Source organism: Streptopelia decaocto (assembly GCF_964273445.1).
Source record: "Streptopelia decaocto genome assembly, chromosome: 21".
NCBI classification, from domain to species: domain Eukaryota; kingdom Metazoa; phylum Chordata; class Aves; order Columbiformes; family Columbidae; genus Streptopelia; species Streptopelia decaocto.
The window spans coordinates 2,678,940-2,697,128 of NC_138676.1; the positions used below are offsets into that span (position 1 = coordinate 2,678,940).

The window sequence follows — 18,189 nt, forward strand, 5'->3', positions numbered from 1 at the left end:
AAAAATCTGAGGAACATTAAAAATTAAGCCATAACAAGGTTTACCTATTTCATGACTCCCAGACTATGCTCATTGTCATATTTCCTGAGGTTCCACTAGTGCATTAAGCAGAGTAACTGGTTCATGGTTGAAGAGCCTGTGTATTAAATCAGTATTTAACATCCAGTTCAGTGTTGTCCTGGTCTGTCACAATGGTTCAGGCGGTAAAATGAAATGGCTTTTGTCTCAGCTCTTTTCCTCTTATCTTAAACTTTATTTCTTTATACTCCCTCAGCCCAGCCATGGCCGGAGATTCTAGGATCTTCATGAACCAGGACATGGACATTGGAGTGACATCCAGAGAGCCGAAGAAGATCCCCAAGCAGGCTCGGGATGACGTCCCCATCGCCACCGACCGAACCCGCCTCATATCAGCAGAAGGTAAGAAGCCACGTCAGCGTTACATGGAGAAAAGCGGCAAGTGCAACGTGCACCACGGAAATGTCCAAGAAACCTATCGGTACCTTAGCGACCTCTTCACGACGCTGGTGGACCTCAAGTGGCGGTTTAATCTTCTTGTCTTCACTATGGTCTACACCATCACTTGGTTGTTTTTTGGGTTCATATGGTGGCTCATTGCCTATATCCGGGGAGACCTGGACCATCTTGAAGATGAGAACTGGATCCCCTGTGTTGAAAATCTCAGTGGATTTGTTTCTGCGTTTCTGTTTTCTATCGAGACTGAGACAACAATTGGCTATGGCTATAGGGTCATCACAGAGAAATGCCCGGAGGGCATCGTGCTGCTCCTGATCCAGGCTATTCTGGGCTCCATCGTCAACGCGTTCATGGTGGGATGCATGTTCGTCAAGATCAGCCAACCAAAGAAGAGGGCTGAAACCCTCATGTTTTCTAACAACGCAGTGATTTCCATGAGGGATGAGAAGCTCTGTCTCATGTTCCGGGTTGGAGACCTCCGCAACTCCCACATTGTCGAGGCTTCCATTAGAGCCAAACTGATCAAGTCCAAACAGACCAAAGAAGGAGAGTTCATCCCCTTGAACCAAACAGACATCAACGTGGGATTTGACACTGGAGACGACAGATTGTTCTTGGTGTCGCCTCTTATCATCTCTCACGAAATCAATGAGAAAAGCCCCTTCTGGGAGATGTCCCGCACCCAGCTGGAGAAGGAGGAGTTTGAAATCGTTGTCATCCTGGAGGGAATGGTGGAAGCAACAGGTAAGGACTTGTCAAAAGTCAGTCACAGTTTTGAGGGGGAGTGGAGTTTGGTATTAAGATTTTACTGTTAATGTCACCTGGACTGAGAATATATTGGGATTTGTCCTTCGCTAGTGACTGATCCAGGTGGGATGTTGTGGTCTGAGATAACTAGCAATTAAAAGATGGGTCCTTTAGCTCATGTTGTAGTATTTCATACTCTTTTTGTAAGTCTGGGATTCAGCCGAAGGGGTTAGCCAAGAAGCTGTCCGTAATCAGTTAAAACTGCTCTGTGGGTAAAAAGGAACAGAGTAAAGGAATCCATGAGGTCGCTTGTTTTCTGTGATCAAAATCCCCGGTGCAACCCTTTCTCCGTTTCTCCTCTGTATTAACAATTGGCTGTAACTGTGCTATTTTAGGTATTGCTGTGATGTTGTTTTTTAATGGAGGCTAGGAAGGAAGTGCCCAAATATTACTATACCCCGTAAAACAGCATGTGCTGACACTGAACGACTTGCACGTGAGGCAGGACATATGTTTTCAAAGGGGAAAAATACAGAAACTGCTTTTGTGACTCTTGGAACCCAGCAGCTGTTTAACAGCATAAAACAATGCTGTATAATGGGTAGATTAGGACATATTTTCGGCTGATTCAGTTTCTTCCTATGGGTGTGTTTGTGGCATGCGATGAAAGAAGCATCCTGTCTCTCAGGTTCTGGCCCTTGCTTACTATTAATATTGTCTCTTTCTTGAGATTTGCCCTTCTTAGTCTCCTAATAGCCAGATGTAAGGGGAAATAGTGTCTCAAATTCCGGCATCCCAGAGCTTCACTCTCACAGGCAGCTCTCCAGAGAGCTAATTCAGTTTGCCAGCATCGCCCTTTAGTCATTAGGTGAATAGCAATAGCTGATTGTTCCAAACAGCGCTGGTGGGAGGTTATGTATACACTGCGCTGTACCTGCGTTGTACGAGTGGAATTCCTTCGGCGTTACTAGGCAAATATTCTTTCCCAGCAGGATACTGTAGAGATGTGGCAAAAGAAGGGGTGGGTGGAAAAGACTATCAAAGGCAAAGATTCGTAATGCAAGCTTATTTTGGAGCCTAAACATTTACTAGATACTAGAACCCCCTAACGTGAACACGGAATGCAGTTCTTTGTTTGTCCAAAGCCTCTTTGCTCATCACACAGTGACACTATCGGATTCTGTTTGAACATCTACTGCGCTGCCTTCCCCTTGTGAAAGCTCAGCCTGGGCTGATACGTGTGCGAGGAAGTCATTACCAATAACAACCTCAGAATTAAAAGCATGGCACAGGAATACTATCGCTTTACAAATGGGCTCCTCTCCCAGAGGGATTGTACAGGCCAGTGTGTAATGATATTAAGGAGCATACATCTGTGGAAATGGATTAGTCTGGTCTCAGAAGACAGGCTGTGAAATTCCAAAATTGGAGCTAGAAGAGCCAGTTTGCATTGAACTTGGCGCAGAGTGAACCTCAGATGCTGCTGCTCTCTGATTCAGAGGCTGAGGTGCTTTTCGGAATGACATATGGTAACCGGGGCGGGGGGGTGATGTTTTGCCACGAGAGCAGCTTGCAGAAGCCCAGTGTTTGCGCTTTCCTTTGTCCTCACACTTTGTCATATTGATAAAGCAGTTTGGGGATATTAATCCCTACCTCCATAGCTTAAACTTTGCTTCAAGCAAATCGTTTAGATTCTTTTCTTCCTATCAGGTATTCATCTGCTTTTGGGTATGGTATAATTTACTTGCAGCGTGACTTCTAGGAGATGATACTGTCACAACCTGGACAGGTTCAGGGTGGTATAAAAATGCAAGAGGCCATTTTTTTCCCTTAGTAACCCCTGTGTAAAATGAGGAGCCACCATCACAGAGGTAGGACTGGTCAGTGAATAAAGCTCTGTACGTGGTGCACAAGGGCCAATTGAGACCGGCGAGGTGGGTCAGCTCTGCGGAAAAATTAATGGGCATTATTCCGTCTTTACAGACAACAGCAAACCACACTGTGAATGCAGCCTGCACTAGTGAGGAAGAGACAGCTATGTTTTTTCATAAGGTATTTTGAAGGCAGGTCAAAATGGTGATTGTCAATGTACAAATGTCTAAGGAAATGTAAATGTAATGTCTTGGCTGAAAACGTGGATTTTTTTCACTGAAACAGCAGTTTTATAACTATTTCCAATCACTTTAAAAACCATACACACATTACAAATGTAATGTATTGTCTCCTCTCAAACAAGTGGCTCTTCTCACTGACATTTAAGTTTAATTCTGACTCAGGGGAAGGCAAAGGTGGTAAATAGCTTGAAATGAGAACTAGAGAACACTTCAAGTCATTGTTTTATTTACCAAGTGAAACATTGTGTTTTAAAACCATGTCTTTGTTTTCAAGTTGAGTTGAAGTTTTGAAAGGATGAGTAACAACACACTGAAGAACAGCAACAAGCAAGAAACTGAACAGCCAGCCTCAAATGTGATGGGTTTATTTTGCTAAGAAAGAAAACACACTTAGCATTATTCTAGTGAGAGGGACTGTTCTTCAGGGACCCCCAGCTGTTGCACCGACCACCCCACGACTGGGGTCTTCCCAATCGATATTTTAGTGTGGTTGAAGCACCGCAGCCCCACGAGAGCTTAAAAAATGCTAAAGGGAGCCTGATTTTCTGGGCAGATCTGTTGTGATCGTTGCCAAGTGAGATGAGCCCTGTAAAGACAAAATCAAGATAGACGACAAGTGTCCTGACTTGCAGCGCTGCTTCGTGGGCATCCGGGAAGCAGCAGCATCACCCACGGTGCCGGCTTAATGAATTGGTCACAGAGATCACTTGAGGGAATTAATTCTCTTCTGCCTTATCTGAAAGGGACACTTGTCAAGATCAGCTGGTTGGCGTTTGACCCGCAAGAAAAGGGAAAAATGTGACGGTGGAAGAGTCTGTTTGCAAAGTGAATACGTTTTTGCTTTTGCTGCTGTTCTCCTTCCCACAGTGGCAAAAAGAGATCAGAGCTCTGTTGACAGACCAGGCCTAGGTCTAGTAAAGCCCTAGGAAAGGATAGGCATGGATATCTCTGGCTTAGAGTCAGTGATAGAAAGTGGTTTAATGATTAGAAGTAATTTGCCTCATGCTATCCCTGTGTAGGGGTGCAGACAAACAGCAGCTCTTTTTGTGCCTCAATTTATCCCCCTTTGCAGAGGACATAGTTAAAATTTCCTGGCAGTAAATATAGGGCAAGAAGTAGTAGTCACAACATAAGATACCTTGAAATTAATCATTATTTTAATGAGAGAACAAAGGAAGGGTGAAATGACTAAATGGAGTCTTTGTGCATTCATCACCTGGTTTGGGTTGTCTTGGTTTGTTTTGCATTTTGCATATAGATAAGTTTTCTTTTCTGCAAGAAGAACCTTGCAGAACTGTTACAGAAACTGCTTATGTAATTACAAGGAAGAGAGAGACGTCTCAAGTAATTCTTTTCATGAGCTGAGCTCTCCTGCTGCTCATCTGAGGTGCATTTGCAGTCGCCATCAATACCTTGGTGAGGGGCTTAAACTCCCATGGTGTGAGACTGGAGTGCAGGTTGTGCCTGGCAGAGATGTGGCAATTGAATCCAAGGTCTTTAAACCATAAGATCCCTTTTTCCCCCCCACTTACAGTGCCTACGAGCTCCTGCACGCCTGGAGAGCATTCAGATAAATTAAAATCCTATTACTCTCCTCTGGCACAAAAATCAAAGTGAATCAAGCCCAGCTGTGTCCTCCGCTAAAGGAGACAGCACAAGTAATTGGAGGACCAGGCTCCTATGGTCTAATATTCCTTTTCAAGTTGGAGGAATATTGACTTTTTGGAGGTAACAGTGTTCTGTGGGCTAATTAACATAAAGGAAATAATAAATTTTATAACTGTCCCAATGCTGATGCTAATCTGAAGACATGTATTGCTTAATTAGAGTGATAGAACTTGAAATCTTTATAACTACTCCTTGCCATCCTAACGTACATCAGTGTGTCACTACACCTCTGAGTCCGTCAGTTCTTTCTCTGTGCTCTTGTGGAGTAGGTGGAGCTCAGTATATTTAATTCTGCAGGTTTAGTGCACCCGGCACAAGGGGAAAAGTCATCCCGTGTACAATAGTGTACAAAAACAAGGACAGAGAAGTGAAATCGCTTCCAGCAGTATCTGTGTCTGAACTGTAGATACAGCCAACGTGCAGCCAGCGTCCCCATGACATTTTGCCAGCAGATAATCACTGAGCTCTGTGGCATTTAAATGAGGAGAGTTAATTTTAGGCTGATGAAAAATGTTGTCTTGACAGCCCCAGGGCTTGGGATGTCTCTGCCCACTGAGAAAGTCCAGGTCTTGTAGCAGCGCTGAGAGATTCAGCTGCACTGTTAACGGGATCAAATCGATGCTTGTGGCGATTTTTGGGGTGGTAGATGATGCTTTGTGGTCCCTTTGCCCTCTCCCATTAAACCACCAGTCAAGACACTGGTTATGTTTGACAAAACATGCATCCTCCAACAGCTGGAGAGAGGCTGCTGGTTCACCTCTGATAACCAAACAGCTGCAAACGCAGTTAGATTTGGCCTGTGATAATGAAGTTTGATTCGAACCAGTGACCTGGGGCTAATACAAGACCTGGAAATGAGGAGAAATCACCACTTTTCCAGGCAGCGGCTGCTCCAGTTGCATAATCAGCAGCACCGCGAGCGCTGAGACGTTCTGAAATGCGCAGCTCCCTCTGAGCACGGGGCAGGAAAACCCGGCCCCTTCCCCAGCGAGCCATCGCATCGCTGCTTTGTGTCAGCACGGCTTAACAGGCCTCGGTCTTGGATGAAATGTGATCCCAGCTCGTTCTGATGACAGAAAAGCACCTTATTGGTGTCCCCGACACCTATTTTACACACCGGTCTTTCCTCAGTTTCTCTCTGTTCTCAAATGTAATGAAACACCTGGTTTAATACACACATCAATATATTTTCTTTTCATCTGGTGGAAACCAGAAACGAGCTGTTTAGGAAGGCACCTATGGCTGCATTAAACAGGAACGTGCACAAATCCTGCTCTTGATCCTGTGATGGAGGAATTCCAGCCAAAAAATCTACTCCTTAGGATTCTGCCCTAATGAAATTATTGTTAAAACTCCACGGAAAGTTGATTGCAGGACTTGAAACCAGGAGACAGTCCTCTGGTCTCCAGTTTCTAAAAAGCCTGGAACCGCTTCCAGCTTTATTGAGAATTCGGTACATCTGCTTATACATTTGTACAAACTTTTGCTGATTTCAATTAAAACTAAGTTTTGTTTGCAACTGAAAGCTAAGCTGCCAAATTAAGAGATGAAAAACCCGTAACCAAAACTTGAAAGCTGAAGATTTCACGTATCATTTCGCATTTTCCACAACTGACAGAATGCACAAAATTATATTAAACATACTTTTTCATTTTTAAACCTGATTGTTTAGGAGAAAATTAAACTTCTAATGGTGTTATGATCTGGAAAATACAATGCACTTGAAAAATAATCATCTCCATGATGTAATATTCAAATTAGTTTTGAAGCACATCTACTTAGACCGACAAAGGGGAAATGAGGATATCCTTTGGCACGGAGCTTGTTTAGATGGAATGCCCAAGTCACCAAATACCACTTCTCTGTAACTGTACCAACTATCTGTACTATTTAAACCCCAAATGCATAGTTATATCTACTTAAGAAAAGGATTAAGGGCCTTTATCATAAATACTGTGATTATTTCTGCAAGAAATTCTGAGAGTTTGAAATGTTCCTTGTGCTGCCTGAAATGTCAGCGTTTCGGGTGGGTGTAGTTGCACAAGAGAGTGAAGAAGAGCAGAAGCAGCAAAGTCGGTGCATGGAAGCGTTCGATATAATGATTCGCTACACCCAAGATGTCCCATGGACTCGGGTAAGCAAGACTTACAAAACAAACTCCCTGGGTTTTGCGGAGAGCCCACAGCCACAAATAATAGATCTTAGCCCAGTGAATTCCTCCGTGCCGCTGCAAGGTGGAAGTTGGACGTTCAGAGCCTGGGGGGCACAGAGCACATTGGCCGCAAATGGAAACTGGCTGCATCCGTGTGCTCTCAGTAAAAGTAAGGTTTATTGTTTCCACACCTTTTTCTGTCATTTTGTGCAGTTATAGAGGCAATAATTAGCTAGGGACATTACAGATGCATTAATTAACCAGGCTGGAGAGCACAGGGCAGCCTGCAAGGCAGGCGCTTAATGGAATTGGAAGCAGACACGATGCTGTTGTTTACTGGGTAATGCAGGAGTCGCCAAGCAGTGTGTCCCTACACAATTAAAACACCGCTGCACGTGTGCAAAAAGGAATATTTGAATGGGATTATGGAGCCATTACAAGTTGTCTCATTGTGCTGGCTCCGCGTACCCCTGGGGTTCCAGAGAACAGCTCCCGCGCAAGCTGGAGAAAGCTGGTTATCCTGCCTTCCTTAATTGAATATTTACAGCAGGAGATGGTGTCTCTGGAGTTCAGGGTCACTGCCGGGTGCTCCCCAAGGAAGGGGCTGTTTCAGACCCTCATTCTAAGGCAGGAGCTCCCTTGGGTGCCTCAAGCTCCCGCAATTTGCAGGGACAGCCCAGCTTGGCCTTGGGGACTTGCACGTGATGCAGCGCTTGGGAGGGCACGATGAGAATGAGCCGGTTCATTCACAGGACCCTCTCCTGCTCTCTGCTGGGCTTTGACACCACTCAGAGCTTGGAGGAAACGCTTTTCTTTAAGGCAATAACACTTGGAATAATTTTCTTCTTGCACGGTTGTATTTTCCATAGCAGGCTCTGCGCTCCCCGTTCCTTCCGGAGCAGGAAGCTGGAGCGCTGTGACTAACTCTGTACTTGTTGTTCCTGCCCAAAAGCAAATACTCCTGCAGATCTTCTTGGGGGGAAAAATTGGCTTTTGAGTCCGCGATAGAGAGCTGGAAATTTGTCAGTGTTGCATGTGTCACTGTCCCTCTTTTCCCCTTTCAAGAACCAAAAGCAACTAATACACTCCTGGCCTGATAGCTTTAAACTCAGGAAAGCAATAAGAGACAAGTAAAGCTTCCTGGAGAACTTGCCTGTGTGGGTGTCTTTTAACGGACTGTAGCAATTACGAGAACAAAATATGTGTCTGCTCACAAAGGTGCCTTTTTAAAAGTTATTATTTTATTTTTTCTATTAAGGAAAGGAGTTTTCTGGTTACCCTGGGATTTCAGTCACTGAGTTGAGCTCGCAATGGTGACAATACGTGATGTGCTCTTCCCTGAAGCACCTGACACTGATATTTTCCCCCTTGTGCATTGCGTTAGATTTCCGTTCGTGTACTTGGGGCTGCAGGAGTTAGACTTGGAAGTATTGGCCAGGAACTGGATCAAGTGCATGTTTGGAATGTATTCTGGTCAGGCCTATTTCTCACCCTCCTTGTGAGGTTGAGTTTTCCAAATTTCACCAGAATTAATTCCAAAATCACAACATAATTAGGACAAGGAAATCTTTGGAACATGTCAGCCTTGACACTGGCAGGTGATTACGGGGTAATTTGTTCACAGTTCAGCCAATGTTGAACACTTACAAAGCATCAAAAGCAAATAAATAAACTCTGATCCTTGGGGCTGAGAAGCAGATTGACAAAACTCAGAAGTGCTGTTAGTATGAGCCAAGCAAGCAACACCTCAACAGAGCAATATGAGGACAGAGAGAAGCTGCTTAGTGGTACCAGTGGCACGAGGTTCAGGAAACATCCTTGAAGACACAGCGATGAGTCCGTCCCTTTGAGTGCTCAGCTTTCCATGCTAGAGCCTTTTGTGAGGCTTATAAAGCGAAGACCTTTTCTGTGTCCCAGAGCAATCAGGTACGGAGATAACACGAAAGTGCTTTTAAACGAGATGAAGTGGTTGGGTGAGCACGTAGGGAAGCTTTGCATTTAACATCTCTCTGTTTCCACCCCAGGGATGACTTGCCAGGCTCGCAGCTCCTACATGGACACCGAGGTGCTGTGGGGACATCGCTTCACTCCCGTCCTGACCCTGGAGAAGGATTTTTATGAAGTCGACTACAACAGTTTCCACAGCACGTACGAGACCAACACCCCCGTGTGCTGCGCCAAAGAGCTGGCCGAGTCCCGCCGGGAGGGCCAGCTCATCGCCCACCTCCCCAGCGCCGCCCCCCTGAGCGCACACACAGCCAACGAGGATGAGGGAGAGGAGGAAGGAGGCAGAGAGCCAGCAGAATTCAGTGGAGCCAACGGGACAGCGGGAGAGGTGAAAGAAGATATTGCTGTATAACACACGGGCTGCCGGACAGTACATACCCACCAACACTTACCGGGAGACTGTGGGAGGTGACTGGGAGTGGAGAGCTGAGATTGACATCCAGATCTCTGCTGCTCCATCCTGGCGAGTCGCTGCACAGCACCGTGCCTCAGTTTCCCCTCCCCTCTTATCTGTACAGTGAGGTTCGGAGCTTTGCGTCTGTTCGCAAAGCGTTTCGACCTCTCTGGACGAGGCTCACTAAATATGATCACTGTTAAAACTGAAATTCCCACCACTGGTTGTTGCAAAATATGTTCATTGAATGTCCAGAACTATTTCCCCCTAGAGAGGGTATTTAAAAAGTCCAGAATGTCCCATGTCAGTATGAAGAATGTGGTTTCATACCTTCACCTAATTTGTGAGTCAATGTATTGTAGACAATGTTACTGCTAAATTAAAAGAAGAGGAAAAAACAAACCTCTCTGGTATGTAGTGAAGTGTTTTGTCTCTGTGAGTTTTACAAATAGATTTTAGCGTTTCCTGCAGGATCACAGTCGTTGTGATTTATTTCCTGCAAAATGTCTGATATTAACAGGCCAACTTTTCCTGCAAACTTTTAGCATGTTTATCCAGTAATGGTGTTGGCTGTTGTCTCAAACTGCAGAGCTGTGTGGACTCTTCCCATCCAAGTTTAGGTCTTTCCCCCGTCCAGCCTGGATGTCCCAGTTTCGGTTCCACCCGATGCTTTAAAACAAGGCTCAGCAGCCGTCCGGGAGCTGGAGACGCTCTGAAACTTCAGAGGCCCTGGAGGAGGTGGGCTGGGTAAGTAACAGTTTGCAACATTTTTCTGTAAAATATGTATTTAAAGTAAAGGTTTATGTGTGATTACCGTTATGTTAGACAGTAAGCTTCAAAGTGAAGTAATTTTGTTTGAAATGCTCGTCAGTTCTAGAAAGCATCTTGAAGACTTGGGAGAGTAACGGTTTTCGAAAAGGTCTCAGTTTTTCTGCTTAGCTGCTGCTTTTTCCGCCCTAAGCCTCAGAGCAACAGGGGGAAGAGAACAGGGAGAACATAGGAGAGGTTTCTCAGAGGGTTTGTTCTTTTCCTGAGGTCCTTACTTCTCACCCTACCTCTGCAAAATAGTTATGTGTCAAAATCCAACGTGAGACATGGATCCCAAAGAGCGATTTAATTTAGTGAGCATATTGAACTTTCTGGAATGGAAATTCTCCTCCTCTTCCAGAACTGTCATCTCTGATAATTATATCGGTTTCCCTGCTGCTCTGCATGCAGGTGCAAGGACAATAAACCATGGGAATAAAACCACAGAATCATAGAATAGTTTGGGTTGGAAAGGACCTTCAAAGGTCATTTAGTCCACCCCCCCTGCGATGAGCAGGGACATAATAGACCCACTTATTGCTGTGGTGAACATTTAAACACAAGCCTTATGTGAGTTGAAATAGCTCACACAGATATGTCCACCCACATAAATATCCAGTATATACTACACACTCATCAGCCTCTGTGCTTTCAAAGATATTAATACTCCACAAGAAACATTTATAACCTGTAAACACACTATTCATGCACAAATAACCATTCATATTTATATAATGTACCCAGTAAACAAGCTAAAAATACATATTCAACACTGAATAATTACATCTGCCTTATAAATGTATCATTGAGAAGCAAAATTCCCAATCCATCCACGTATATGTACCTTTACTTTCCATTTTAATTTGCACGGCTTAAGCTTTCACTCCTTGCAAGACCCGTCACTCACTTCCAGGCTTAAATTTACCCCCTCATTGTTTTCCCTCACTTGTTATTATGCATATATTCCCAACAGAAATAGTGGATCATGAAGCTGTGATAAGAGGGAATGTCATTTATGCTCAAGTAATGAATACCCTGTGATGAGCTCCATGCGTTGCCAGCCGTATCTGAGAGGCATTTTGCTAGAACGTGTTACGCAGCGGTTGGTGGGTGATGGAGAGGACACTTAATTAAGTTAGAGGGAAGCATGAAATCTAACTAAAGTCTGACTGAAATCCGTGTTTCTTGTGCTGATACGAATGCAATTCTAGAGCGACTTTAGTGGTGCTCTTGGTTTAGCACTGAAGGCCGCTGCTATAAGCAAATACAGAATTTAGCTCTATTCTTTCAAGCTTCGTCTTGTAATTGAAATATTCATAAAACTCCTCATTCAGCATAAGACCACTGCAGCGATATTTGAAGGATTTCATGCTTTTTGCAGTTACAATGTGCACATGCAGCAACACTAGCCCGCATTTTCTGAGTGAAGATGTATCGTATTTTTGACCCATCATTCCTTTAATACTTTTTCCTTTAAGGTTGAATGGAATTGTGTTTTTTACAATATGCACAACCAGGAACTATGGGCTTGGCCAAGAATCCACCAAACTCACTGCCCTGGTCCGTGAAGGTTTTTGGGGTCCTAATCTTACCATAAGTTCTTTAACTTTACCATGGTCCTCAAATCCCGCATGGACTTGGAGCTCAGAAAAATAAATGCAGATAAAGCTAAAGGTTGATAAAAAATTCTATGAGTCTGTGTTTCTGTCTCATGGAGGCAGCAAATGCTTCCTCCTTTCTACTTTTGTCACCCAAATACCCTTGTGTGCAGCGAACCCAGCACTGAAACCAAAATGTCTATTCCCATTGCCCAAGAGTGAAAGAAATGCACTATACAAACCACAGAAATAGAACAGCCCATCAGACAAAATACCTGATGAGAATCAGGATGACAACTCCAACCCTCCGCGGTTATGCAGATTTACCCCTGAATGAGAGGAAAAACTCGCACTAAGAGGAACATTAATGCTGGTAAAAGCTGTTCGGCATTCATAACCTCCCCTCCGTGTTTGTTCTGGGTTGTTCCATCATGTGTCCGTCATTTTAATGCCAAACAAATGAGCAGCACAATCGCTGCCGAATTCACGCCCCATCTGCCTCGCAGAGCTCAGCTGCTCCGCTGCCTCCCAGAATAGAAAGAGCAGAGGCAGATGCCAGGTGTGGGCAGGGAGACGGACCCTTGAACGGGGGCCACGAGGGGCTCGTCCCTCCCCGAACGACACTTCTGGACAAACCACATCTGAAACAGCATCCGAAACGCGGGGGGGTAGGACCAGGACCTGACATCCTGGGGGGGCAGCTGGAACAACTCCCTAAGTACCTTTGGATAGCAGAGAATATTTTTCCACATGTTATTTAGTGAATCGCAGCCGTCTTGCTGCCCCGTGCTTCCCCTGGTTTTCTACCCGTCTGCTTTGAGGCGCCGCTGTTGTGGCTGCAGAGCCAGGTGGTTATTCCTGCGATACACCGAAATAGAGAATCGTCAGCACAAACTCAATGAATAACCCGTCCTGGTCGGCGTCAAAATAAATCTAGCCTAGAACACAGTGCTGTGCTTCGTTATATACAATATTGGCAGCATAACTGATGGTTAAGGCAATGGGCTGTGACTCAGGACTTCTATTTTATCGCTGATTTTACTGACCCGCTGGACAACTCTGTGCGTGTTGCTTTGCTTGCTGTATCTGTTCAGGTTCCAGCTCAGGAAGGCCCATGAGTGTTGTGGTTGGTTTTTAGAGCTGGGCCCTCACGACTGCGGTTTCATGGAGGTAGGAGCTGCTTCTTGTTCTGGGTTCACGCAACAAACACCAAAGGGGGACACGGTTTCCATCGGCAGCCTGGCAGGAGCAGGAATTGCTCTGTATGCCGTGACCGAGCCGTATACCCGTACAAGGAATATGATCAGTTTATGCCTTGTTTTGACGCTTCACATGGGCTGTACGTAGTGTTCAGAGTAAGGACGGCTTTTGTACCTGGCATAGTAATTGTTCCATTTGCATAAAACATATTACATTGCCTGAGCGTTGTACTCTTCCGATGAGCTTTCTGCCTCCCCAGATCTTGTCTGGTTTGGGCTTTATTTATAGGCTCCCCTGACCTTTTCATTGCTCTGAGTTTCTCATGGATCCTGTCCTCTTTATGTTACCACCTCAGTTTTTCTTGTTCTCTTTGACATTTAATTTTGATTAACTGTAGCGCAGGTAAAGCTGCTTTTCTTTGTTTTCCACCCTGTGTTCTTTTCGTGCTCTCTAGGCAATAGAATCTGTCATTCCAGTAACACAAGGGAGAACTTTCTTTTTTGACACCTTGAGCTTTTTCCAGCCGGACATGGCAAATTAAAACTGGGTTTAAGGGTGCTCGTTCCGTTTTGTGCAAAGAGTGGCAGCACATGATTTGCCTCTGGGTACGACAGAGAGACACATGTTGAAGTTTTCCAGCCGTGCTTAACATATTGGACACACTCGTAGATGAGAAATCTCTTGTTGTTACTCATTTAACTGAAAAAATCACATTAACTCAAACAGTTTAAGCAGAAAAGCAAATAAAGGGACCGTTCACAACGATGTGCAAAGCAGTTAGGAGTATTTGTGACAGACAGATGAAGAAACACTTGCATTGCTCCTCTTTATTTGGGAGGTTCCTACCAATTAGCAGAAACCTTCTTTCACTCAGATTGTGTGTTGTCTCCTGTTCTTTACTGGCTAATTATCTCATCTTTCCATCAAAAAGACAATATTCTCTCCGTCTTTTTGGTGACTCACTGTGCGTGTTTTGCTGCGAAGCGTCTTACAAGTGAATTTACAGTATACAAGCATATTTATAAAAACATTTATTGCAAATAGATCTATAGCTCATTTCTGACACTAATGGACAGTAGAGAATGCCAAAACTCACTCAAATGAAATGCTTTAATTCTGTTCAATAGAGCAACTTAATCTCCAAACGCCAAGAGAAAGCATCTCAAATAGAAAGTTTTCTGTATGAATATGAAGATGGATATATCCGATATTCAAAAATAATGGAATATTTCATGTTCCTTTTAAGCAGAAAGTTGAAGACAGATCTCTGAATTTCTCATGGGACAGTGGTATTATTTACTGAGCAATAGTGTTTTGCTGCTGTGTGTACAAGGGAATATCAGATGTCTAGAAGAATTAATGAATATCAGGGAATACTTCACAACGATCTTCAGCTGATAGCTGTGTTCATTCACATACATTTAAGTAAAGCTTAGATTTGTTCATTTTTCATAAGCCTTCCTTAGAACGGATGAAAACAATCAGGCTGTGCTTTTATAGAGTGAATTTGAAATTAAAATTAGACATTTAGGTGTCATTTCAGATGTAAAGTAGCCCTTAGTTCTGATGGTGGGAACAGGGCTTCAAATTCTGTTTAATTTGTATGCACAAGGCTTGGTTAGACAAAGTATTAAGGATCCTTAGCTGTTCATAATATTTCCTATAGTGTGCGGGGCTTTTCAACACCGTCACTAAATTAGTTCTTGGAAGCAGTTGTTCACTATATTAATGTAATATATCCCACACGTAGTAAAGCAAACTCGTTGGCTTTTCAAATGAGAGGACCCCAATCTTAATAAATATTGAATTATAAAATCCCCATACGGGGAATACAAACTTAATTTTTTTTCCCCAGCTGTGAGCTGCTCCACGTGATGTATGGTACGAACTGCGGGCGAGAGGAGCAAATTGAAAACACCACCCCTGTGGGTTCCCTTATTAGACTTGAAGTGACGGTGAAATTCGCAGGACACAGCTCATTAAAACGGGGCTGCCAACCTGTGACCCCACGCTGGAAAACAGGCTGTGGCTACGAAAACTGGGTAGCTGCTTATTAACCCGCTCGTTACCGGAGGACATTTGGTCCTTCTAAAATGCATCTTTATGAGAATAGATACGCATGGAAATTGAGCTCGCTACAGCTGCTTTTTTCATCACTGAGAGGTTTAGACGGTGTTTGAGGATATGGCCCAATACTCGCAGTGGGCTCCTTGGGCCAGGCAAGTGTATCCAAAGCGCAAAGTTTTGTTGATAACCTGAATTAACGATCTTGGTACTGAATATTCCTCCAGTTTCTAGTAAATCTCATTCTACCTGAAACTGTCCTGTAGTCTTTGAGTCCGAGGGGGTTCTATTTGGTTTTTCAACTGAATATAGGTTCTAAATCCATCCCGTTGTAATTCTGACATAAAGAAGCAGCCTTTTCTTGATCCAAATTGATTTGTTAATTCACTTCTTACATAGTCTACTGATTGTTAGGAGGATGAAATGACAGCCTTTGTAAAATGACTGTAGAATAGAGGCCTGGCTCAGAAATGTTTTATTCTTGTATCAATGGTTTTAGTAAATGACTTGAACTCTACTGTGGCTCATCTCGTGTGCTGGGAGGCCCTGATCATGCTGAAAAGGAGAGGTCTTTTTGCACAAAGAGCAGAAAAGAAGGTACCTAGACAGGAGGGAAAGAAAGAAAACAAAGACAGGAAGAAAGCCAGGAAAGTACAGGTTTATTTTTAGGAAGTGTTTATTCTTAGTGGTAAATCGCAGCCAGGCTGGATTCAGCAAAGCGCTTGCACACCATGTTCTGATATGCATCCAGATACCCTTCAAGAGCCCAACACAGCGGCCACAGGTTGGCCCACCCTCCATTAGCTTGGTTCATCCCAGGAAAAGTGTCTGATTGCTTTTGCACCTATGCTATTAATAACCGAGGTGGAAGGGCAAAACTGATAGGTTTTAAATACTAGGAGCGTTCTTTAAAGTCAAATTAGATTTGGCATATACGTTTATTTCCATCTCAGTGGAATTTGTGGTCCTCTTTCTTTAAATAGCGCACGTTCCAAAGATGTAGCAGGAAGTTACTGGAAAAACTCTAAGCTGATATCAAGTGGATTTATATTTCTTACCTAATTATCACTAACGTGGGTGCTTTGGGAACATTTCCAAGACTATGCTTGGGTGGGTTGTCACATTTTGCCCACATCTTAGTGAAGTTGTAGCAACTGGCGAAGGACAGGAATGATGTTATGTCCTGCATGGCCATCCTAAAGACTTGAGAATGAACTGAGAAAACCTGGCCCTTCATGCTCCTGGTGATCGCAGAGTGAATCGTTAGCACATCTGGCAAAGCAGGAAGGTTTGTTCAGGAATTAAATTACTAGTTTGTGACTATGAGCCTTAAACTTAGTTCCCCGTGTCACGTATCAGTGGACACATTGACCCCTTGCTGGAAGGTTGTGCTCCCACTATTGTTGCACATAGAAAATGGCAGGAATTGGATGAAATAAGCCCAAGGGATACAGGCCCTTGCTGAGCCTGTTCTTCTTCTTTGGCTTTAACTCCAAACTGTTTATAAAAAAGAGAAGGGAGAACCTGGCCAGCAGTTGTGTGGGAGTGAAGACACACTCGGATGGGCACAGTGCTGACAGCAGCTCTGGCTCCGTTGATTTCGCTGTCCCCATGAAGCACAGGCTGTCCAGGGGAGGAGTCCTTCCACACCTATCTGCAAGGTCCTTGAGAGGTGCTAAGAGCAAACGAGGTGTGAACAACGCGTGGAGTGGGCACACCCAGGGGTGTGAAAGCATCGGCTCGGTAAAAATAGCAGCAGGCTGTTGGCAGCAGGAGGTGTCTCCAAATGATAAGCCCAGCAGTGACTGACAGGAGTTGGTGTTTTGTTTTATTAATGCATCAGTCTGGGCTTCTTGACCTTATGAGCAAGGACAGAGAGTTTGGCAGGACAGGTGAGTTTCTAATTTGTTCTTTAACACTGGAACAAATGCACCTCTCCTGATTCTGTACGGAACAACCCATACCAGTTTTTAATCCCTGTTTATCATTTAACATGCTTATTGGAATACAGAATAAATGAAGGAATGCTGGCTATTAATGATCGCACAGAAAAAAGCAAAGCTCTGTTCCTGTTTGAGTCTGGTGGGCTTTATTACGGAGGAGCTGCAGCTCTCTGAGTCCCAGCATATCCATCCAGACAACCCTCTTTAATCACCCGTTAGCGCTGGAAAGCTTGTCTGTGTGCTTGGTTTTAAAGAGTGATGGTTCTTCCCAGGTGAAATATTTATAAATCAAGGGTTTGGTTTGGCTTTTTTTGTTCTTGTTGTTTTTTTTTTACTAAACAATAAATTGCAGCATGGGTTTGATATGAACATCCCTCACGTCTGCTGTCATAGCACAGATTGCAATACTGCCTTCAACCCCCAGATTTCATACATTCCCATCCCATAGAGATCAGCATATTGCAAGCAGAAAGCGATTTACCAGACAAGTCACGGTTCCTGTCTGTATTATTATATGATATATGGCACATCTGATGTAAATGTAGCTGGAGTGCAATAGAGAAGCTGGTTTCGCAACACAAAGAGTATTAGACTAACAGATCTGATATTGAAAAGATAGATATTTCCTTTGGATTTCAGCTACCGTTTGTTTTGCTGTCTCACTCCACCAGCTACTCGGCAAGCTCTGACCTTCCTCCTTTGCTGCCACAAAGGCTAAAGCATAACATGGAATTACAAGTATCACCAACTTTAGGCTCACTTATACAAGCTACTGAATGGGCAACGAGGGTGGGGAGGGACAGCAAGAGCGAGTCCAGCCCTGGGCCTCTGCAAATCCAGGGGGTTTTTGCCACTGGTTTCAGATTTGGCCCGATGGGAGCAAACGCTGTGAGCGAAACTCCAGCCGCTCCACGGCTGAAGATGTACTTGCTTAAAAGCATTAATAGCGCAGCTAAATTTAGAGCGCAGCGCTTCTGTTTCATTAAGAATTCTGCTTTAGTTCCGGATAGACTCCACA

General features: G+C 44.1%; 1 protein-coding gene across 1 annotated transcript; it reads left to right on the forward strand.

The window, feature by feature from the left end:
* Nucleotides 1-275: 275 nt before the first annotated feature.
* KCNJ5 (potassium inwardly rectifying channel subfamily J member 5) lies at nucleotides 276-9,903 on the forward strand. The gene is made up of 2 exons (XM_082070366.1): nucleotides 276-1,221; nucleotides 9,183-9,903. The coding sequence occupies exons 1-2, from the start codon at nucleotides 282-284 to the stop codon at nucleotides 9,515-9,517; spliced, it is 1,275 nt and encodes a 424-aa protein (XP_081926492.1). The 5' UTR covers nucleotides 276-281; the 3' UTR covers nucleotides 9,518-9,903.
* Nucleotides 9,904-18,189: the final 8,286 nt, after the last annotated feature.